The sequence below is a fragment of the Plectropomus leopardus genome, chromosome 18 (assembly GCF_026936395.1).
Source record: "Plectropomus leopardus strain MGB_pleo_1.0 chromosome 18, ASM2693639v1, whole genome shotgun sequence".
Lineage (NCBI taxonomy): Eukaryota > Metazoa > Chordata > Actinopteri > Perciformes > Serranidae > Plectropomus > Plectropomus leopardus.
This window is the reverse complement of record NC_142193.1, coordinates 23719784-23744081: the sequence shown is the minus strand read 5'-3', so window position 1 is coordinate 23744081 and position 24298 is coordinate 23719784. Positions and strand designations below refer to the sequence as shown.

The 24298-nt window shown below is 38.0% G+C and overlaps 1 protein-coding gene across 3 annotated transcripts; it reads left to right on the top strand.

The window, feature by feature from the left end:
- The first annotated feature begins 599 nt into the window (after nt 1-599).
- Nucleotides 600-24132, top strand: LOC121957160 (uncharacterized). Of its 3 annotated transcripts, XM_088090973.1 has the most exons (22): nt 600-764; nt 1712-1772; nt 3143-3470; nt 3687-3789; nt 3908-4043; nt 5373-5471; nt 5750-5806; nt 5902-5970; nt 6204-6293; nt 7916-8025; nt 8168-8511; nt 9322-9560; nt 9670-9780; nt 10005-12860; nt 13816-13963; nt 14103-14208; nt 15081-15237; nt 15393-15482; nt 15818-15904; nt 16525-16666; nt 17644-17735; nt 17835-24132. In XM_088090973.1, exons 1-22 carry the CDS (start codon nt 745-747, stop codon nt 17889-17891), a joined length of 5502 nt encoding a protein of 1833 aa, XP_087947099.1. In that variant the 5' UTR covers nt 600-744; the 3' UTR covers nt 17892-24132. The 3 variants fall into 3 exon arrangements, with proteins under 3 accessions (XP_087947099.1, XP_087947100.1, XP_042361617.2); XM_088090974.1 differs by lacking the exon at nt 5373-5471 and having other exon boundaries at nt 17835-24131; XM_042505683.2 differs by lacking the exons at nt 5373-5471; nt 5750-5806; nt 5902-5970; nt 6204-6293 and having other exon boundaries at nt 601-764; nt 17835-24129.
- The last annotated feature ends 166 nt before the right edge of the window (nt 24133-24298 follow it).

The window sequence follows — 24298 nt, the reverse complement described above, 5'->3', positions numbered from 1 at the left end:
GTGGACTTGATTCACATGACTTGGACTCGAGTCAGGTTTAAGTCACAATTTTGATGACTTTAGACCCGGGATAGTTGTCTTTTAGGAAGATTCTATTTTAGGCTATTTTAATTTTTTTTCTTTTCTTTTCATACAATTTTGTCTTCAGTTTAATATCCACCTCAGTCCACTGCTTTACACTTTTGCCTTGACTGGCTAAATGACACAATGAATGTTTTCTTGATGTATAAAATGGACTTTTATGTAGACTAATGATGCATTTAAGACACTGTTTTTGACAGTTCAGGTGAGGTCACAGCTCACAGATCCGCAGTGACAGCTGAGTCTGTGTCCTCAGCAGAGTAAATGTACAGTCAGCAGCTAAATCCTTCTCAGTTAGTCATGAGAGAGTTTATATGTTTCTCTCCATTATTGTTGTGGAATGTACTCATGTATGTTACTGTAAACAATGATATAAACTTGACAGACATTTTAAGTATCTCCTGACATTATAGGCAGGTATGTCAAGATCACCAACATTACAGTGAGGTAATCCTGTTAAGCTGTTGGCCTAATCCTGCAAAACTCTAATGCTGTTTGTCAACTGTGTGTGCGATTGTGTGTTTCTTAGGGACACTGTCGTATAGACCTGTTTATGCCAGAGTGAAAAGGAAGCACATCTCCTTCACAGATGGATAACAATATCAGGCAGAACTTTTCACGTTTATTGTAATAGTCAGTGGTTTTTTCATTGTACTGCTAAAAATGATGTCCAAGGCGCCAAGGTAAGTCAGCATTATTTAGCTGTTTCCTACATTACTGCTAGTATAGCCTAAATTTTCCATGCTATTTTTGGATTGTATTGACCATTACATCTCTCAATAATAATACGTCAGCTGAAATGTTAAATACATTAGTAACATATTGAGAAGGAACAGTAAGCATGTTCAATTCTTTGTGGAAAAGTTTGCAGTATTAACCTTGTTCTGTTTCTGCATGTGATCACTTTACTGGCAGTGAATTGTCTTTTTCTTGATGCGAGAGAGATAAATGTGGTATAGTTTAGTTTTTTTTTTATTCTTAGCATTGTAGACTGTGCACAGACTCTGTATTACACTCACATGGCTGCCAAATCATGTTAATGTAAATATGAAAAGGCAATCCAAAAATAATTGGAGAAGAATTTGGTATCTGACCTCCAGTAATGGTTTTGCCTTATTTTTAAACAGTGCCGAATGTGACATTAAGAAAAGCTGATTTTGGAGGGTAAAATTGATCTCTTGGATGCCCCTATGGTAAAATGAATAAATAATAATAATAATAATAATAATAATAATAATAATAATAATAAAACGGCTTCTGGGGTGCCCTGCTCTGCATGCAGCTTGCGCCCTTTTATTTATTTTTGCCCCTGACTCCACCAGTGCGTCAGAGTCCTTTTCTGGATCCCTTTGAAACACCAACAATCACTGACACAGATGTTTGCCAACTACAAACTATTTCCTTTAATTTGGGTCACATCCACAAGCTGATCATGAGCCGCCTTACAAGTAAACATAATTTTAAAAAAGTAAAATGATACACATAAGGATCTATATCTATGCATATAGCCAAATAAAATATAATAATAACTATAATAATAACATTATGAGCCACACATATTAATTATTTTCTGGAAGTGCAGGGTTACAGGATTATTATTGCTTAACTGTTTTAATCTGATCTATAACAGGTGGCATGAGACCCTGGTAAACTGTAAGACCAAGAAACCTGCACAGAAGACAGCAGGCAAGGTAAGAGCACACTCTCCTCAGAAATGCTTGTTTGCTAATTTATTGATGCTTATGACCTCAAGTAGGTGTTTAACCGTCTTACATTTATCTGATTCATCATGTATTCTAACATAGGTATGAAGTATCATGAGCATTAGGCTGCACGTGACCTTTAAAATATGACTTAAACATGTGGACAAAGAGTAAATTTTATCATTATACATTCAAAAAGGGACAATAAAGATCTGATAATATCCCTCCCAGTTTATGATGTGCAACCAGGGGCTGATTATGAGTCAATGGGCACCTGGGTAGGATATGCAAAAGTTACTGGTACCCAAACAAAGGTCATTGCAACTGTGTGTCTAAAGGACACAAGCTCATAATAACAGTATTCATTGTCCACTAGCTAGGGTTGGTGTAAACAAAATAAATACAGAATTATGGGATCGAGTTACAGAAGGAAAAGTTCTGATCCATATATACACATACAGTATATACATAAAGATGGAGTCAGACTGCAAGAAGAGGGCCCTGGATTTTTCCTATTTATCTTTAAATTATTGAATCGCAGCTTCTCAATGTGCATAACTGAAATAAGTTCATGCAACCTTTTTCTAAAGCATGACAGGATTGGTATCTTCCAGTCCTTTTTTAAAGACTCCCCTCTTAATAATTGGTTTTAATCTTGCTGGCAAATATCTTTGCTAATTTGGCTTTAAGGTTTAATAACAGCATCTTACTGTATAACAACGTCCCCCAACTCTGTACATAAAAGCGTTTTAAAACAAATGGACTATATTAACAGTGTTCTTTTGTTAATCTAACATGGACAGTATTTCCTCAGAGTGGGTGGATGTCTCTTGCTGGATGTGCATGCATTTGGTTTTATTTATGTTGCCATTAATGGCTGAAACTCAAGTCGGTGCATTTACAACCTGCATAAGCCGCTAAGTCAGGACTCTCCGAGCCTCCTCTAATTGATTTCTCTGTCTTGTGGTCCGGCCACAGATTGATTGCCTCTGCAGTTGGTGAGGCTGCATCTCTAGAGACTGGAATAGACCGCCCAAAATGTCTGATGGCTTTCCAGTGCTCAAGTGTGATTAAGTTCAAGTGTGTGTTTGTGTGTCTGTCCATGACCACAGTGTCGGTCAGATGGCACTTAAGCGAATTAAGAGCTCTTTTGAGGATTAAAAGGTTTCTCCAGAGGTGATTGGATTGCACGTGTCAAAGACTTTAAGTTGGGGTGGGCACGGGCTGGAGGTGCGATGTTTGACGTCTATCCTGAAAAAACACACAGAACTTCATACCTACAAATCTGTCTTTTAGTTACGTTTTATCGGAAATCACTCTTTGACTTCTGCTCTTTCTCTATTTTCTCTCTCCTAAAGGAATCAGCAGCACTAACTGCATCTAGTGGAAGTAAACAGGCTGGCAGCAGTAAAACCAGCGCTACTCATGGAAGAAGCCACAGCCTCAACAGCAGAGGGAGTGAGTCGACAGCTAGCAGCAACAAGGCCGGTGGCAGCTTGAAAAGAGGCAGCCTCGGCCACCAAGGCCACCAGGGCACCAAACCAGCATCTCGCCCATCCAGACCTGCTCTCCGCCTCTGCAGCAGCCGGAGCTTTTCATCACTCAACACCTCCTCTCTCACTGCTGCTCCTTTCATGAGAAGCAGCCGCTCTCTCAGCCGACTCGACCAAAGAGCCACTGGAGACGGTAATTTCATTCATGATTTATTTATGTGTGTATAGAGATTTTTTAATCCAAATAAGATATATTACAATAGCAAATCTATATATGTCTAAAAATCTAAATCTGGTAGCTCATTCTTAACTTTTAGCTCTGAAGGATTTTTCTGAAGTTGCACCACAGCAAAGATTGATTAAAACTAAACTCTTTGCCTTTCTTTCTTTCCTGATGTCTCTGAAACAGATTCAGACCATGCAGTTTCAAGCTCACAAGTAAAAACAGGACAAACCACAGAAAACAAAGCCCTGAATTCTGGCCAGCGGTCCTCCTCTGTGGAGCAAATCAGGTTTGTTGTTGTTTTTGAAACGTTTTTTCAAAAGAATTAGCTTTTATTATTGGGCTATATTTGAAATGAAATGTTTTAACCAGTTTTGTCTATTCTGTTTATGTCTCCATCATTAAAGGGATAACAAAGACCAGTGTCATGGTGACAAAGCTGAGAAAATGAAAACAAGCAGCTCCTCAGAGCCCCCGGAGTCTTCCTCCTCTTTGGTTGCCACCACTGCATGTCATCATCACTACGACAAAGTGAAAAAAGAGGTACTTTTACTTTTAATTTATATTTCTGTGTACATATGTAAGTAACTGTTAACAGCTGCTGCCTGTACCAGTCATAGGTATATTGACTGTTTTATATCTTCTTGCATCGTTGATTGGAACTTACTGGTGTAGCCTCTCTGTATTAAGGTGGACACTGTCGTCATTTTAATCATACATTTCGTTGATGTCCTGTTTATCCCAAAAAAATATATATTTGTGAGGTTGCAAGAAATCCATATTAGTTTGGTTTCTGTCTCAGCTGTTACCATGTTTCAGTAAGTACTGTGACATGAGTTAGGTGTGCAGGAGTACATGATTGAAGGGATTGTTTAGTCTGGTTTCTTGCTGGTGACTGAAGGCATGTTGCATCTTGGATGTTGTGCTGTCAACCATTTACTTAAATCATAGTGTCTCCTCTGTGCTAAATTATTAAAGACTGGGTTGCTGATTCTGCTCAGGTAGCCATTAAGTAAGAACTCCCGTATTGCCATGCAAGATATATTATTAACTTAAATTGCTATGTTGTGCCAAACAAAATCTGTGCTGTTGTTGAGATCCAGAGACAGAAAAATGACACATTGCCTCTCTGAGTGATGAAGCGCTCATCAGCTGAAGTCAATACAAGGACGTATATCTTTATTGTTTCTGGATGTATTGCACTTGAGAATGAGACTGCTGGTTTGTGTATTTGCAATGTTTCTTATTCTTTCTATATCTCTGCAATTGCATGTTTTGTCATGCCACAAATAATTACGCTACAAATCTCTAAAATGATGCAGGGTTTTCCTCCAAACATATTAATCAGTTGAAGTCACTGGAGTATTATCACACAATAAAAAAAAGTAGAAAAAATATATTTAAAATATTTTAGAAACTCTGAATACCAAACAAGTGATTGTAGACTTTAAAAAAGAAAAATGTACCTAAAAATGCCTGAAACTCAAGTAACTGTCTGTGTTTATCTTGCAATTCAAATATTAATTTTCACTGTCTTTTATGGCTGCCTTCACAGTCAGTTTATTATTTTTTTTCAACTTTATTTAAGGTCATTTTAAGAAAAATGCCATTAAGAGAACATTTGCTCTGAAGTTAAAAAGTTCTCTATAGAAAAATGGTCTGTAGATGATCAAGGACTCCATATCTCTGTGTTAAAAACATTGGAAATGAATTAAGCATTGACTACTTTAGAACAAACAAAAACATGCAAGAACAATGCTAATTGCTGTTACTTACTGATGGCTCACTATAGGACAAAAACATGACATAATTAAATAATTAAACAAAAAAAATGAAACCTCAGCTGCAATTATATCCTCTTTTCTGTGCCAGGAGTTGAAACGCTCTGCTCCTGACATCTCACGCTCATCCATCCCTCGTTACCGCGGGCTCAAATCCCCCGAGTGCAGAAATGTTAAGGCCTCTGCGATTGTGAGTCTGATCATGAAACACAAAAGTCTCACAAAAGTCTGAGATATGTTTAAGAAAAATATTGCCTCTTATAGAAGTAGCAGTAAAAATCTGCATGTAGTGAAGTTATCTAGAGCCCTCAGCATGTTTGAGATGGCTGAATATTTTGCTTTTAAGTTGTATGACGATAATGTCGGTCACATCAGTGAAGTGATAGATAATATCTGTGGATTACTTCATGATTTTGATGTACAGTATTTCTTTGGTATGGTACATAAGATGCTTTACTTCCTCTTTAGCCTGACCTACTCAACTTTAGGAAAGGATGGATGATGCGGCAGGATGCATCTGGACAGGTGAATTAGTCAATTCACTTTCACTTAAGATTTTAGGAATAATAGCATGATTATGGGTCTGACAAGCTAATAACCTTGTCTTGTTGTGCTTATAGTGGCAGAAACACTGGTTTGTGCTGACTGACCAAATCCTGAGGTTCTACAAAGATTCAATAGCTGAGGAGGTGCGCTGCTTTATTCTGATTTTAAAAAATAAATGTAACAGTTGAAGGAGAAGCTCATATGTCTGCCCATATGGAGATTGACCATAAAGCCAACTTGAATAGGTTAAAAAAACACGACCCAGACATATGACTCTTCACTCAACATTAACTGCGAGTGAATGTCTGAATGCAGGTTCATGTTACAGATACAAATACTGCCCTAAGCTCTCTTGTTCCTTGATTGTTCATTTCAGGCATCTGATGTGGACGGTGAAATAAACTTGTCCACATGTTTTGACATCAAAGACTACTCAGCTCAGAAGAACTGTGGTTTTCAAATTCATGTGAGTTCAATAGCTGCTTGAATTTACAGTCAAATAAATTAATAATGTATATAGAGGGACATATATTATAATAATTGCAATGGCTTTTAATGAGGTATGGGCAGGGCAGAAGTTCTAAAAACACACCTTTGTGGTTAAATGAATACTTAGAGCATTTAAATAAAGTTATTCGGCCGCTACACGGGCAGGTAGGCCAAATGGTTTTGTGGCAGTGTCTAACCAGACCGAATTAAGTATCTTTCAGCATCACTCTTGGTTAAAGTTACTGGTTGGTCCTGCAAACAGTTGGACCAGCAGCTCATGTGTGATGGTGCTCATTCAGGCTTTTCCACTTGGAATGTCTCAGTCTGCAGAGACTGTTTGGTGAAACATTTTTTAGGCAAGTTACTTATTAAACTTATTGAAGTCTGGAGTAGGGATCCACATAAACAAATCGCCACTGTTGTCCCTATTGACTCTCTACAATAGGATGCATCTACTCATGGATGAGAGGCTTGTGCTCCCGACAATGTGAGATCTAAACATTAACCCTTTAAAACCCGAATTGTTTTGTTTGATAACATAGAAAAAAAGCAATAAGCAATTTAACAAGAAATGACCCAAAAATTACAGAGAAATTAGTAAAAAGTTACAAGAAAATTACCTGAAAATAGCAACAAAAAACCACAGCTACCTACTAAAAATGAAATAATACATTGAAATAATGATAAATATATACCTGTAGTTACCTGTAACCTTATTTTAAATACATAATTACAACAACTCTATTATACTTTTCTAATGATTTTCTCTCTCTGTTATTAGCAATTTTTTTTAGTAAATTTTCTTGTCACCTTTTACAAAGTTTTTGCATTCAGGGAACATTTCATGCCAACTTGCTGATTGCCATTTTCCCACGTCTTTGGAAGAAATCAAACCAATTTGCTCACATTTTAAAGATTTTTATGTGTGTGAAATGCATCTGAAATCAGCACAAGAAAACTAATGTCAAAATAGGTTTCAAAGGGTTAACGGTATCCTCCTTAGCTGAGCCGTGCCGTTAGCTAGCTCAGTGTTCCTCAGCGAGCTAGTATTAGACGCACACTTCCCTCAGCCAGCGATACAGTTAATGGCTGTAGTTAAGTAGAAAGAAAATAGGTTCTTTATCAACTGCTCATAACAAGGTCTGTGGATTACCTGGAGTAACCGGGTCATGATTTCTGGAAAGAGACATTGCTGCTGCGTTTTTCAGATGTATTTTTGTGGCACTCTGCCATCTAGTTCCATTATATTTGAGAGAGGGCGGCTGATATCTCCAACACTGGGCAACTCACACCAAAACAATTTAGATAAATAAATAGCACTACAGGTAAGGGGAAAAATATGTATTTTTCTATATGGGTGTGAACTGTCCTTTTAAGAGAATTCCCTATGGATGTTAACAGCGATGGGTAGCATAAGTCATTCTCCTTTGATATTACCCAATATTGAGAGTAGATTACGGTAATCCCACATTTTAGACAAACTGTTACAAGATGTTAATACATAATACATAAAAACAACTGGGAATCGTTTTTTAAAGCCGACACATCCACCGATTTTCACTTTAAGGTGTGCCATTAATAATGTCTCTGTTTCCGCAGACCAAAGATGGCGTGTACACACTCTGTGCGATGACCTCTGGGATGAAACGTAACTGGGTCCAAGCAGTGTTGAAGAATGTGAGACCCAGTATCCCACCTGACATCACAAAGTAAATAAAATTGTTTAAAGTGCTGTATAATTGGTGTCAGTTAGTAGTTTATATCATGAAGTACCTTTACTCACCACAAGCTACATAGTGGCTTAGTGGATTTAGTATACATGAATAAATACGTTTCTGTCATTACTCACAGCTCCCTGTCAGAGCAAAAGACTCAGCAGAAATCACAGCATCCAGAGTCGACAGAAGGTCTGGAGACAGCTGAACGCTCAAATAGCTTTTTGCAAGTGCACAAAACCAGCAAGTGTGCAGAGGAAACACAGAAAGAGCAGGAACTCAAACTGCAGCCGGTGACAGAGCGGAGTCGTGCTGATGGAAGCTCTGCATCGTCTGCGATCTCCTCCTATCTTCTGTCCTCCTCCGTCTCACCTTCCACCTCCTCTGCTCCGTCTCTCATTAATCCTCCCCAGCAGGTGGACGAGGGTGAAGGTGTGTCTGGTATTCAGCACACGCCTCTTGTTGCAACCACACAAACTGGTGAGTCGTTCAACAAATTGAGACGTATTGTATTGTACAAATTGTATAGCTCTTTAAGATTAATGGTGCAAACTAAAATTTTATGTAGATACTCACTGTATAAGACATATATTATTTCACCACCCTATTCAGTTATTGATATAGTGCTGAACACGCTTCCCATGGTCATGAAATACCTGGAAAAGTCATGGAATTTAACAATCACATTTTAAGGGCCTAAAAAAGACATGGAATTACTAGAAATCATTGAATGTTTTGGAAAACTCATGAAATTTTGTTGCACATAATGAAATTTTTATAGTAACCGTAGGGATAACCCCAAAAACCTGTACAAAACAACCACAGAGAGAAGCAAAACAATGCCCAAAGTAACGCAAATACGCTCAAATAGTCCATATGTCAATGCAATACATTTTGTTTACCATCACGTACATTTATTTATTTTCTCCTGGCATTCCCTCACTCCCTTTATGTATGTCAGCTAGCTGACATTCTGTTTAAATAGAGTTTGAATCTGATATGTTGCAGAAAACATTTTTATTATGGGTCCTTGAAAAGTCATGGAAAAGTTTTGAAATGCTGTCCATGAAAATGTGTGGGAACCATGGCTTAATGAAATACAAAGAAAACTGTATTTATGAATATAAACTGCTTCTCATTTCAATAATTCATATTAATGGCGCTGCTTTATTAGTGGTTTGCAATCATGTACCATAAATAATCAAACATAGTCATACATGTTTACAAATTGTTACATTTCATATCCCATTGTAATAAATTAATTTCTGTATTTAACCTTTTATGCACCAGGTGTGACAGATGCATCATCATACGTTGAAGGAGCTGGAAGCGACAGTTCTGCTTCTACAACAATGCCGTTGAATGCTGGGTGTTTTGATGAACATTCAAATACACAGAGTGAAACTGAACAAAGTAAAACTACATCTCAGAATGAGGAGCAACAGGCATCAATCAACATCATCCATGAGTGCATGAAAGAGACAGAAAAACCGCCCTGTGAGCAGCAAACTGGACAACTTGTCAAAGAGGTGAGTTTATCTTGAAGATTGTGTGTGCAATTAAAACAGTTGTTTAAAGCATGTTCACTTGAAAACAAATACCTGTCTCTTACTGTTTGGTCTTTTTATTTGTCTGCAGCTAGAACAAACACAGAAGGAATTATCTCGACTCCAGCAGTTAAATAAGAGTTTGCAGGAAGAGCTGCAACAAGAAAGAGAGAGTCATTCATGGGAAGCAGTTCATCCACAGGTATAGCACAGAAGAAACCAAAACATTTAAATATTCACTATTTTAAATTAGTTTTAAGGCAATACACTCATGCCCTGCAAAAAACAAGTCACATGCACACTGTAATTAATGTAGTAACACAGAAAAATAATGTTAATTCTATTCTTAAGTCTATTCATATTCATCATCAAAATATAAGCATGAAGTACATTTTAGTGTATTTAAAGCTTGCTGTTTTCCCATAGAAGGATCTTCTCTATGACTCGTCTCCACAACAATCGTTGGCTATACAGCAGCTGCAGAAGATAAACAAAGACCTTCACTTAGAGCTGGAGGCTCAAAAGAGGAAACAGGAGGAAGCCAGGGAAGTTGAACTACGCCGAAGAGTCGATCTCTTGGCTCAGCAAGCTCAGTTACTGGTCACGGGTGATGCCACAGCACTTGCACAAGCCCATCTAGAGCAGGATCGGCGGCGGTTTCATGAGAAGCAGATGGAGTGGGAGCATAGCGTGGCCCTCCTGAAGTCCCAGCTGAGTGCCAGCGAGGAGGAGAGGAGGGAGGCTGTGTCGCGCTTCACAGAGCTGCAGCAGGAGCTGCAGCGTTACCACAGTCTCCAGCAGGAGGCCGAACGCTTGCACAAACACCTCCAAGAGGTGACAACTCAACTTCATGCTAATGAGGAAGCTCAGGCTCAAAAAGAGGCTCGCCTGCAGAAGCACCTCACGCTCCTTCAAGAGAGTCAGGACAGAGAGCGGAGGAGCTTGGCCGCCAGCCTGGCACAGGCAGAGCGACACTCACAAGACCTTCAGGAGAGACTGGATCAGGCTGAAAAGCAGGTAGAGAGCCTGAATAAAACTCAGATCTGGACCAGGGACATTGAGGAAGCTCAGCGACAGCTTCAAGAGGAGCTGGCTCGCACAGTATCTGCTGTGCAGACACTTCAAGAGGAAAGAGAGCAGCTCAACCGTCGCTGTCAGGAGCTGCAGAACCAGTTATTTGAGGCAGATGGGGAGGTGAGCAGGCTGCAAAGCCGTTTGAAAACAGATGAGACGCACTACTACAATCTTGAGCACTCATACGAGAGAGTTAGTGAGGAGCTGCAGCTGGCCTTAGGGAAGGTGCAGCAAAAGGAGACTGAAACAGAGGACATGCGAGAAGGCTATGAGAGACTCCTGGACAGGAAGGAGCAAGAGCTAAGTGAAGTTTTGCTGAAGATGGAAGTCTTAGGGAACAGCCTGGAGGAGACTGAAGTGAAGCTGAACAGTGTATTAAAAAGTTGCACCTGTGCCTCTTCGCAGCTGAAGGATGAGCCTGCTCACCAAAATGAGAGACAGTCAAGTGATCTTCTCAGTGTTAACAACAGCAAGCCAAAGACACCAGACCAGTTGTCCAACAGCTCAAATGCAGCTGAACATGCAGGAGACGACCGTGAAAGGTTTATAACTGTGATCCATACGCTTGAAACCAAGCTTTATGCAACAGAGGAGAAGCTACGGGATATCATGCAAAGACTGGAGGAGCACCACAGTCACATCAGCTGCCAGGACCCCCACCTCTGCTCCCAGCTCACCCGGAGCCGAGCCACTGCTCAGCACCTCAGTCTGCTGCTCCACAGTCAGGCCAAGCAGAGCCAGCGCTTTGCCCAGGAGACAGAAAACCGCTGTAGGATGCTGGTCGGGAGGTTTCAGGTCGCACTGAATATCATACAAGCCTGCAGAGAGAGGCTCCAAACCACTCCCATTGATATTACAGACTTTGAGAGGCAACTAGCCACCGTTGCTGCGTGCCTTCAGCAAGGAGAGAAAGATGCAGAGAAACAGCAGTATGAGTCACACAATGCCAGCAAAGGAGAGGACAAGATCCTCAATGATGAGGCTTTAGCTGGAGCTGAGAGCGACATTAGTGCTAAAATGAAAGTCATTAACACTTCACCCTCAGATGTTGACATGGAAAGTGTTGGGTCGTGTTTAATGAGGGAGGTGTTTGTGGTAGAAAAAATGGTGTCTGTTCTAAGGAGTCAACATGGGCAACTTTTCTTGACACCAAGAGAGAATGAGGGGGGTTTAGTGCACAGGTATAAAAACATAATCTCCCAAAGAATAGCGTTAAAAATGGAAAAAATGACTCATTCTGGGAGAGCAGACAGTGACAACAACGGGCCTTTAGAGAGGGCCATCAGCAGAGTTTGTGCTGAAGCTGAGCTCATATACGCAGCCTTAAAATTTCAGCAGCAATATGAGAGTGTGACTCAAGCAAATGATCAAGACGAGGAGGATAAAAGGAAGAGTCTGGCAGATATCAACCCCCCTGAGTTGGCTCCTTATAAGGAGCAGGTAGGACAGGGTAGAAGTTCAGAGGGAGCTGCAAAACCAGGTGAAAAGGAGCAGTCTGAGGCCCTAAAGGTTGAGGCAGAGAAACAACCACAGTGGTTAGAGAGACTTATATCCAGGCTGCAAAGAAGGGCTAAATTCCTTCGCCAACTCTGCCAGGAGATTTCTGAGTGTAATGTGGAGGATAACTGGGAAAATGCTTCTGCAGCTGATTTGAACTGGATGCAGGAGCAGGCAAAGTTCATTTATCTGTCAGATAGGCTGCACTCTGATTTAGAGCAGCAGCAGAGTGAGGTGTTAAAGGACAAACTGCAAGCTTTGTGCGAAGAGCAGGATATCACATTAAAGGATGAGCAAGAGGCTTTTAATCAGACCTTGTGTCAGCTTCAGGAGGACAACAGTGTTTTAAGAGAAGAACTGCAGCATGCGGAGCAAAAGATAACATCTGTTGAGACCGGGAACCAGAGACTCCTGGAAGACATGCGGAAAATCGAAGACTATCACGAAGAGCGGATGAAAACACTGGAAACTGAGTTTCAGGAGAAGATAAGGGAACTACAACAGATACATGAAGAGGAGATGAAACACTTGCATGGTTACTACACTAAGTCACCCAAAGAAAAACAGACCAAAACCTGCACAGAGGCACCTGCTCTCCCTGAAAGTACCTCTTCCACACCAGACCAGACTGCAATGGAGAGAAAACCAATGGTGGAAGATGGTGCAGCAGCCATGAGAGAAGCTTACGAGAAAGATCTAGAAAAACTTGAGGTATGTAAACAAAGAACTAATTTCTTTATCAGATGCTCTGTCTCTTTAAATCTTTAGTGTGTAGGATTTAGGGGGATAGGGGGGGATATATTGGCAGAAATGTAACAAAATATGATAAGTATGTTTTCACTAGTGTATCATGACCCAAAAATAAGATGTTGTTGTGTTTTTGTTACCAAAGAATGAGCTGTTTATTTCTACATAGGGAGCGGGTCCTCCATGTTGCATTATGTTTCTACAGAAGCCCAGAACAGACAAACTTAACACTGGCTTTAGATAAGGCCCTTTGTTTTTTCACATTGGTTGTAGTGAGCATCCCCTCTGCAACGAGCCAAGCAGTGTCAGAAAAACACAGATTTTTAATGTGAAAATTATTTATTTAGTGTTTTTAGCAGTTTAAATAATTGGATCTGGGTTGTTGTTTTGTTTTTGTTTTTTTGAGAAGAGACCTCTGAAGGTAATAAGGGTCCTGGTAAAAAGCTCCTGAACAACACTTTAGGAAATCTAACCAGGAGATGCATTTAAACCTCTGAAATCTGAGAAAATTGGTTTGATTTTTTTGAAAACATGGGAGGAAAAAACATAATCAGCAACTTAGCAGAAAATGTCCCACAAACTGCCAAAAAAAATTTTAAAAGGTGATGGAAGAAAATGAACAGTAAACTATCTTTATAATTCTTCTAGTTAAAAAAATGACTTTATAAAAATTCTATTATTAATTTTTAAACTTTTCTTATATTTAATTGTCTTTTTTTTCCTTTTGCTTATTTTCAGGTAATTTTCTTGTAACTTTTTACTAATTTGTTGCTAATTTCTGGACCCTTTTTTATGAAGTTGCTCATCACCCTCTTCCTGTGTTTGTGAAAGAAATCAAGCCAGTTTGCTCATGTTTCAAGGGGTTAAGTAAGTAATTATCATTTTTTAATCAGGAAGACTTTTCAAAATGTCAATACAGGCATCCTGTGATCAAAGTCTTACTGCTATGGAGGAAATGCACAGGCAGCAGATTGGTGACTTACAGCAGCAGCATCAGACGGAGGTGGCAGCACTGCTGAAGGAAAAAGATAAGCTGCTGCAGGAAGAGACAGCTGCCACAATGGCAGGTAAACACCTTTACGCAAGAAATCCTCCAAAATAAAAGCGCTGTAGGCCTATTAGGTCTTTTTAGTTACTTTTTTGTGATGGGAACTTTACAGAAGTTGTAACAGTGTTTAGATTGATAGTCGTCATATCTTCCTACAGCCATTGTAGCGATGAGGAGAGCCCATAAACAGGAGCTGGAGAAAACCCGACAGTGTCAGCGTATGAAGGAGAGCGCTGACATCACACAACTGCAAATCGAATATGAGTGAGTGACCACTAGTCCTTTAACTGCACAAAATTTCTTATTTTACACAGACTGGTCAGAAGCATTTAAATTGTTGTGCAACTTATTAGGACATGTTTTAATAATAATAACAGTGCTCACAGTTTTTTACCGAAAGATCAATACCAATCTGGAAATACACAAACAGTATTTTCCTCAATGGCAATTTTTCCCATTGCTCTTCCGGCTGAGCCTCTTGTAGTTTTGTTTGTCAGTTTTCCATGAAGAAGAAATAACCAATAAGCCATGTTTCTACAGTTACTCAATATAGCATTAAATTAACTTTTAAACCCTTGAAACATGGGCAAATTGGTACACTTTCTTTCACAAACACAGGAAGAAGGCAAGCAATGAAAGAAGAAATGACCCAAAAAAATAGCAAAAAATTGGCAAAAAGTACAAGAAAATTACCGTAAAATTAAAAAGAAAAGACAAAAAACAAAGAAAGTTTTAAAAAGGCAGTGAGCTGGAAAAAAAAAAAAAATTAAATCTATGATAATTCAGTAAGATAATTTACATTTTTAATTATGTTAATTATAAAAAAAATCACTAGTTTTTTTTCTCCTTTTTTCCCCTAGCTTTTTAAAAATAGTTTTCTGAATGCTTGCCTATTTCTTGCAAGTCATGAAACATTTTATTACTAAATTATTCATTGCATTTTCCCCCATGTTTTTTTTAAAAAATGCACCAATTTGCTTAGGGTTCAAAGATTTGTGAGGACTTGTCATCATCTGAAAGCACAAGAAAAGTGATGTCGCTCTAGGTTTCAAAAGATTAACTTGCTATTAATAGTATTTTCACTTAATCTCTATCTTGAAATTCTGCTCACTGTACACTCTGCTTTGCCGCTGCAGGAAGGAGCTCCAGTTGATGCATAAGGAGCTCGAGGTGTTGTCACTGCAGCACACTCAGAAATGCCTGGAAAACTCTCAGCTGAGCCAGGAGCTGCATGACGAGAGACAGTCGTTGATGCAGTACCAAAAAGAAAACCAGGAGCTCAAAAAGAAACAGGTATAAACATTTTCTTTTCACAAAAGCAGCCGAATATTCTTCCATTTGTTTTCAAATAAAATATTGACATGCTGATATAATAAAAAATGACTGTGTAATTCTAAAAACATTCGTATAATATATCTTCTCCTGCTGTCCCCCGTCGTCCTTTTAAGAGAGAGACAGATGAAATGTCTCAGCCACATTTCTCGCTGAATGGGAAACAGTCACATGTTCCTCAAGTAAACGACTTCTATGAGATGGAGGTGAGTGTCTGGACAACAGTTTAACCTTTATACTCGTCACACAAAATAAAACCTCAAGACAATATTTGTGTTTTCAGAAAAAAATGACCGGTAGCTTGAGTTACTGTTCTGTCTTTAACTTTTCTGTATTTATTTTTATGAATAATCACATTTTAGATTTAATGTTAATATGTATACAAAGTGCTAGAAGGAAAAGTTGGAATAATGATTTTGTGAGGTATATAGTAAATGTTAGCACACATAATTCAGTCTCCTTTACTCCTGTAACACACACAACACATAAATAACTGAAGAAACATAACATGTATTTTTTTAAAATAAACTTTATGTTACAGGTGATTCTGCGGGCGAGGGAGGCAGAAATGCAGTTTCTCAGACAGGAAGCTCGTTCTCTCAGAGAGGAGTTGAAGATTGCTCGAATGGTACTGAAATCTTTTAATTTAGGATTTTGTAATTATCAGACTCTCTCCACCTCCCTCCACTCATATATTGAGTGTAATTCCTTTGCAAAAAAATAGAAAAACACTCCATTAACACATTTAAAGATTAATTTTACTGATACCATTAGTAAATATATATATTAACTCTTTTAACTATGATAATCGTGTAGTGAAAATCTCATATCGTGCCAGTCCTAGGTTGTATTGCAAGATGCATCGGAAAAGAATCTTTTGTATTCATGCTTGAAAAATATTTTTCATTTTGTATTTAGTGAAATTAATGCATGAATATAAACGAAACACTTAAAAATATCAACACACTTCTTCCATTTATTTTTTTAAGGCTGAGGCATATTAATACAACATGATAAGGATAACCTGATTAAGCCAGCTGCATAAAATGATACGTATGATTTATCACGTACTTTAAGTGGAGAATGCAATAAAGCGTAAAATTCAAACATATCATCATCATATCATCCCATTATTTATATGAAAAGAACAACTGTAAAACTAAAACACAATCTGTGATTTTATACTGACGTGTGTGTGTGTGTGTGTGTTTATGTGTGTGTTTGTGTTTGTGTTTGTGTATATAACAGGACAAAATATACGCCCAGAACAAGCTCAAGGCTCTTTATACGAACAGCCAGGATGAACCTCATCACAATGTCAACAAACTCTGTGAAGGTGTGAAGTTTGCCACTTGGTCTCCGAGCAGAGACGCCTCAGGACAGAGCCTCGGTGAGACACTTTTGCTTTTGTACGTTTTAAAATGTTTTGATAACTTTTGAGATTTCCACTCACACTGACAGTCAAGCCAGCAGAAATAAGTTAATTTGCTCTCCTGCTTAGCTTAGCGCAAAGACTGGAAACAGCTCGTCTGATTCTGTCCAAAAGAAATGAAAAGCACTAATCAGCACCTCTATTGATCTCTTCATCAACTCAAGAGAGTGAATATGTTATTTTATTATATATTGATTTCTTACACTTTGATAAATGCGCCTTAAAGTGGCTGTATACACACTGTTTGTACATTATATCTACTCTGTGCAGGTAAATTAATGTGGGGGTGGGATCACAGGGATTAATGTTGATGCTGAGAACCTGTTGTGTAGATGTATCTAGTTTGTTCATGAAGGGTTTTTTAATTATTCAAATTTTAATTTTCTCTCTTTTTTATGAGTATTTTGTTCTTTAATATACGTAGACCATCTTTTCATCTGTCATCATATGTTCATGTAATTCTATTTGTCATGGTTTAGGTTGCTGTAGTTATGGTTTTTTTTCTTATAGAGATTTTTAGTTTAGTTTAGTTTTTTCCACCCTAATTAAAAAAATACATTTGAAAATTAATGATAATTAATAAAACAACTAAATAAATTTTTATGTTTTTTTATGTTTTATCAGATAAATTGTTAAACTTAAGTTTAGACAGTATTAGTGAAAATTAACAGTAAAATAAGTACTGGCTCTGTAATTTTACATAGATTTGTCTTTTAATTGACGGATATTTTATAAATAGGGACGTTTTCACAACAAAATCATTGAACAAATGTGTTTTTATCTGTGTTTGAGTGGCCTGAACAGGAGTTAGAGTTGTTAACAACTACATTAAAAACACTTGTATCTGCTTTCAAGTACAAAAACGTGAGCTACTATGTGTATCTCCCAAAATGTTGAAGCATTCCTTTAATTCCCTCCCTCTCTGTCCTTCTCAGAGGACTCTGTGACAAACACAAGTAGTGCTGCTTTTCTGAAGAAAACAGAGAAATCCTCCTTCACACGTCAGCTCAGAGGAGTGAGATCAAAGGTAAATTTTGCTGCTGCATCATCTGTTTTTACTCTGTCTTTCTTTCACTCTTTCTTTTATCTCTTATATGTCTTCTTTCTATGTGTGTCTTGCTTGCAGAGTTTAAAAGAAGGCCTTTCTGTCGAGGAAAAAATGAAGTTGTTTGAGTCGTTCTGATCCAAACAAGATAAGCGTTTCAGAGTAAAACTACTATTAGAAGATGTCTCTTTTCTGTTGCTATGACACGATATGTGTCATATGCAACTCTTTTTTACCTTTTAAAGAGTTTATTTGTGATTATGATTTGTTGTTGCTTGTTGCTGACCTTTTATGTTCTTTGAAAAATGTATTTGAGCATCAGAGTACCACTAGAGGGAGCAGCAAACACTGACTTTTTTAGGTAAACATGTCTAAAAGTTTACTGTAAATGAAAACAGTTATTAACAGTTAGACAAAAGTATGTAATTTATATTTTAGTCCTTGTGACATTGCACAGTTTAATTTATACACAAAGTTATTGTATTTCTCCATGTGTTGCATCAGTTGTATAAAAACTGTTATTGACATAGTGCACCACTAGATGTAGCATCATACAACATTTACTTTCCCAGCAGAGGTGACTTTGAAACAGAGGTGATGTCGCTGTATCTGTTTTTAAACTTTAAAATCTGTTCTGCTGACATCCAGCTGTTTTATGACCAAAGATATTTCAGCACCAAAAAAAATAAGGTCAAGAATTTTAAGAATATTGCCATTTTTTAATCAGCATATAAAAATATTAGTCATGATGTGTGAAGATTTTGTATCCTGGCATCATTCAGTTATGTAAATCCAGGCAATAACGTAATTGTCTGTTAATTAAAACACATTATTTATGTTTCCCCATTTCCCTCTGACAGGATCTGATAGTGACTGTCTCAAAAAGTATGAACATTATTATCAGTAGCATACTGTAAAGAAAATCTTTATTTATTTATTTCCATAGCTAGTAAATGCTCCACACAGACATACACAACACATGAAATATACACTTGGTCGCATCTACACATGTATTCATGTCCCTAAAAGCACAGTCTTCAGCTCTGGTCCTTATTATGGGATACAATGCTGCATTTATGTGGCGCTGTAAAATTAGAAAAAATTAGTTCCTGACTTGGAGAGGGAATGCCCCCTCAAGTCAGAATAAAAACTCAGAAAGTCTGTGAAAATTTTAGTACACAAGTTGATGTCTTATATGTAGAAACACAGTGGACAAAAATAAATGTTCTGTTGATCATGATAAACTTTTTATTAATTCACATTTTGTGTGTGATTAGAAAACTGGTATAAGGTTGTAATAGCTTGTTGCTGTCCCTGCAGGGCGACCTGAATTAGATAGAAAAGTTATCTCTTAGCATCTGTCAGGTAAAGTAATAATTTAGTAGTTTTAGGGAACGCACTGGTGTAGCAGCAAGTCTCAGTTTGTGATATAAAGCTTGAAACTGTTTTCAACATGTAGCTCAGTGTGATAAATTACTATTATTGCAGCATCCATATTGTTTCCACATTATGACTTAAAGCTCATGGACACACTGTAGAACAGCTTCCTAACTCAGGAAAGAGGACTATATAATGAGAATATGAGTGCAGCATAAATGTGAGAAAAAAAGTCTACAGATACATTTGGATAAGAAATTATATTAAAGCTAAAGAACCGTGTCAATATTTGCCTAAAGTTGGCAAATTTGTTTAAGGACAAAGAGCTGTTATAGACATGTACAGATGTTACATACATGTTGATATAGCAGAGTTGGTAGGACCATAATAAATGTGAGAACTAAATGTATGGTCAAAAAAACAAAAACAAAAACCCAAACAAACAAACAAACAAACCAAAAAAAACCTGAGCCACCGTGCATTGTTCTTTTGTCAACACTTGGTGACAGTGTGTGACACAGTATGAACCCGAGCTCTCAGGAGCAGCAAACGAGGAGGTTGGAGCAGGACAACTCTGATGTCCGCTGTAGAGGGAGCGCACATTTCAGTACCTCATTAGTGGAGCATCATCTGCACTGAGCCTGCATGTGATAACACACTTCAGCAGGACTCAGACGTCAAACACAAGGAGGAGAGTCAGAGGGGACCCTGGTGTCATAGCATAGAGATCCCAAACATTTGGCAATCGCGTCTAAATGATTGTGTGCTAACTACAACGCTGAACACGCTGCCTTACATTGCTCAGAGATTTGCTACAGGTTGCCTCAGTTAACCCCTAATGCTTAACCCTTTGAAACCTTGATCAACACTTTTCTTTTGCTGCAAGTATTTAAACCTTTGAACCTTGAGAAAATTAGTGCAGTTTCTTTTAAAAACGTGGGAAAAAGTCACTGAGGATTTCGGTATGACATATCCGAAAAAGTGCAGGAAATTGGAGATCTCGATTTTTTTTTTTAAAGCTACAGTAAAATGTAATGTAAATGTAAAATGTACAATTTTTAAGCACCTTTTTATTTTTTTTTTGAAAATTTTCTAGTAATTTTCTTACTTTCTACTAATTTCTTACTAATTTATGGGTCATTTCTTCTTTCCTTGCACATTGCCTTCTTCCCATGTTTTTGAAAGAAATCAAGTCAATATGCTCAGGTGTCAATGGGTTAATAAATCTTATCTAGAATGTTTCCCTCTGAGAGGTGATACAGTTGATGGGTGTAGTTTGGTAGAAAGAAAGGGTTAGGGTTAGGGTTAGGGTTAGAGACGTTGCTGTTGAGCATTTTAAACATATTTTTGGCACTTTGAGCATCACAAGCTGAGTGCCATCTAGTTCCAGTATATTGAAGAGAAGTCAGACATCTCCATGGCTGATATCTCCAACACTCAACTTACACCAAAACAATCTAGACTGATAAATAGCACTACAGGTAAGAGACAAAAAATGTAACTGTCCCTTTAAATGTCTACATCCCAGAGATCTGATTTCTGTGTAAATTATACATCATAGCTCTCAGCATCCTTGCAGAAGACCTAATATGTTCCTTGGAGTCATATTCCTAAAGAGGAACATCGCACCTCATTAAAACCCAACACTCCTCTCTCCTTCCCTGTGACTCCCGCGTGTGAAGCTGCAGTCATGTGATATGACTCTTTTGAAAGAGCAAAGCTGATTCTCAGAGTTATCATCATGGATATAATTCTACACCTTTGGACTGCTTTGACATTCAAAACATCATAAACACCAATTCTGCAACTGAAAACCAACATGTTTTCCACATCAGGAAGGTGAGATTCATTTTGAAACACCAAACATCAAAAATGTAAACCCTAACTTGCCAAGTGGAGTTCAAACTGTATCCACTCATCATACAATATGTTTGTTATTGATAAAATAAAATAATCACATGCATGAAAGTTCATTCTTACTTAGTTGAAAATGCAGGAAAAAGCTTGTGGTTAAACAGTAGCTAAACATTTAGTGAAATAACTGTGAAGTGATGGGGTAAAAAATCAATCAGCAAATATTTTGATTATCATTAAGTCATTTAAAAATGTTTCCAGCTTCTCAAATTTGAGGATTTGCATTTTTTTCTCAGTTTTTCTTCTTTCATGTTCAGTGCTTCGCCCTTCAATATCTTGTTTTTTCTGAGCCAAAAGTTGGAGGGTAGAAGAGCGAGAGGTGGATCTGACTCACAGACTGTAGCAACGCTTTACAGACAGTCCTGCTCTTAAATATGCACAGGTTTAAGTCTTAGTAAAATGGAAACGGGCAAGTTTTATAAAAATTAAGCCCCTGCACAGAATGTCAAAACTAGCTATAGAGACCACGTTTTCTCTTTTTTGTACCACATATTTATTTCTGCTGTAAAGTTGGGAAATTTAACACGGTGTTTATGGGGATTTACTTGCTTTTGGAGCCAGCCTCAAGTGGCCTTTAGAGGGACTGCAGTTTTTGGGCACTTCTGCATTGGCTTCATTTTTCAGCCCTGAAAGTTGCTGCTTGCATTATTTTAATGTATTGTCATTCTTTTTGTTTTCTCCTTCATTATTTCTTCTACATTAGTTTCTCATGTTGTGACATTTATGCTGATTACAGCATGAGATAAGAATAAGGAAAGCATTTTTCTCAAATCTCAAATAGAAACTTCTCTCAGTTTGTTTCTGCGTTCCTTTGTGTGTGAAGTAGTGTAGAAAAGTCTGTGTGAGTGCGTGTGTGCACCTGCAGGGTTTGTTCTGAGACGAGCTGCCCCACAAATGCTCGCGGCCCTCATGACTGATCAGCGGCTGATGTAGAAACACCAGCGCACAGTTGCACCTGCTCAGGCTGTAAAAATAAGTGGCCCATTTAGTCATGCAAAGATCAATTACTGCAACCAGCACAGAGGCTGGTCCGATCAGCGAGCACAGCCTGCTTTCCCAATGATATACTTCAGTGGCATTTAAAATGCAGCTGACGGGACCACAACTCTGCTTATTTTTCCTCTCACGTAACACAGGTTTGCATTTGTGTTTTTAAATGAACAGGAAGGAGCTGCATGGGCTTGTTTTTCCCTAATTTGATGTGGATCACGGTGTTACAAAATCAGGTCCAGAGGCGTGTGACCTACATGCAACTCAAATTTATCAGTGTTTCCATGACAATGGATAGATCCTACGTTGTTCATCTGAGACAAATATAAATTTGGCACCAACATGAGTTTGGCAACGCTGGCCTCGGCATGGAGGATGATGAGGCTGATTGGTATTTGGGAAAGCGCTTTAATACAGTCAGTTCTTGCATGTGCTGTGAGTAAAATGTGTCAGAAACAAACAAGCAAAGTTTTGTTAGTGCAAAAATAGATGAGAAACATATTTCCATTAGATCCAATACGAAATCAGTTAAAGGTGGGTTGGCAGTTTAATTTTGGTGTCATTAGGCAAAAATCCCATAATGAACTTTGAGCATATTGTGACGTTATTAGACTGGAAGAAAACTATACGCCTCCTCTTGGCTCTGTTTTCAGGCTTTTTCAGCCAATCACAGGTCATTTCAGAGGGAGAGTGTTCCTATTGGCTGTTCTGAAAATGCAGATGTGTGTGCACGTCCCTTCAGTGAAAGCCTGATTCAGTGGCAGAAAAGTGTCTATTCCAGCATTGTCAGAGACTGCCTACACTGCAAGGCAGCCCTAAAAAGAAGACAGAGTCATGAAAAAGAGTCTCACAATAAATGAAATTAAACATGTCTGAGCAAAGCAAAACACAGCTGATTCTTAACATTATGTTATGTGAGGAGAAATTACTTTGTCATCCACTTGTTGGAGGAAAAAGAACAGAAAGTTTTAATCAAAGTCTGACAGTAAGAGCGACCTGACATTTTTGTGTAACATCAACACAATCTCTCTGTTTATCATAAGGTTAGGGCACTTTATAATAATAACGCAGGATGCTGATTAGCCTGAAGCATGCTCCCTAACTGGAGCAGGAAGGTTAGTGAACAGCTCCCTAAAAAAACTCCTGTGTCTTGTGTATGCAGCATTTCTTTCTTGGGTGGGAGCACAACGCCTCTCTTCCCCACTCAGGTTGTTTTTGTCGGTGTTGGCTGCCAACAGAGACATGAATATCCCTCTCTACATATCTCTAGATTTTGTTTTATCTCTCCTCCTTGTGATCACGGCTATGTTGCAACCATTTCCTCGGAGGTTGTTGCATTGAAGTTAGCTCTATTCCTAAGATGGGTACAAGTTATTATTTTAAACATTTTGTTATCCATAGAAGTTTAAAAAAAAAACTTCATCATTGGGCTACTGTGACCTACTGTGGAAGCACAGACTACTGCCAAAAACAAGTCTAACAGCAAGTGTGGCTCACTGCAATAATTACACTATTCTGTTTACTGATAGACTGTGAATATTCTCTCACCACACTTTGCAGCTAAAAGTTAAACTATCCCCAGCTGTCAGTTTGGCCGCCCTGAGCTGCAAAATCAAACGGCCATAGCTTCCTGAGCTCTGAGCGGCTGTCACAGCTTTCCACAGACATGGCAGCTTGCTGCAGGCTGCACTTCACCACTGATAATATACACAAATGTAAGATGTTGAAAACAAACCCTTTTTTTATCCCTTCAAAAAGGAAGTACTACATTCGAAAACTGTCTACCTAAGATATAGAAAAATAGAGATAGAAAAGTTGTGAAGAACAGAAATATGAGAAATATGTGCTTCAAATTTAATGTATTGATTAAGTTTTAGTATATACCTTTTATTTTATTATTATTATTTTAATCTTATTGCACCATTTTAAATTTGTATTTGTACTGAGCTTTATTATTTACCCCTGGCATTGCATGTTTGTATGGTTGTTTGTTCATTACTTTTATTGTCACTTTTTTTACATTGAATTTTTTTTTTTTTGCTGTCTATCAAAATGACATTTTTTTTAAAAAAAAAAACTCCACCTCTGCTAAGTTTGTTTTCCACATAAAAGACAGATTTACTGTCTAAATTGGTGTATACATTTTTATGAAAATTGCTACCCCTGCATAATGACATTTTACAATCTGAATGAAAACATTTGTTTTTTCTTGAAGAGATGTAAGATTAAATCAGTTAATCTCAATTCAAGTTAGCAGAGCAATA

Bases quoted from the DNA above. Each gene is read 5' to 3' on its own strand.
- LOC121957160 (XM_088090973.1), top strand. From the start codon at position 745: ATGATGTCCAAGGCGCCAAG. The intron at 4,044-5,372 runs GTACTTTTACTT...TTTCTGTGCCAG, and splicing joins ACGACAAAGTGAAAAAAGAG to GAGTTGAAACGCTCTGCTCC. The intron at 14,209-15,080 runs GTGAGTGACCAC...TTGCCGCTGCAG, and splicing joins CAACTGCAAATCGAATATGA to GAAGGAGCTCCAGTTGATGC.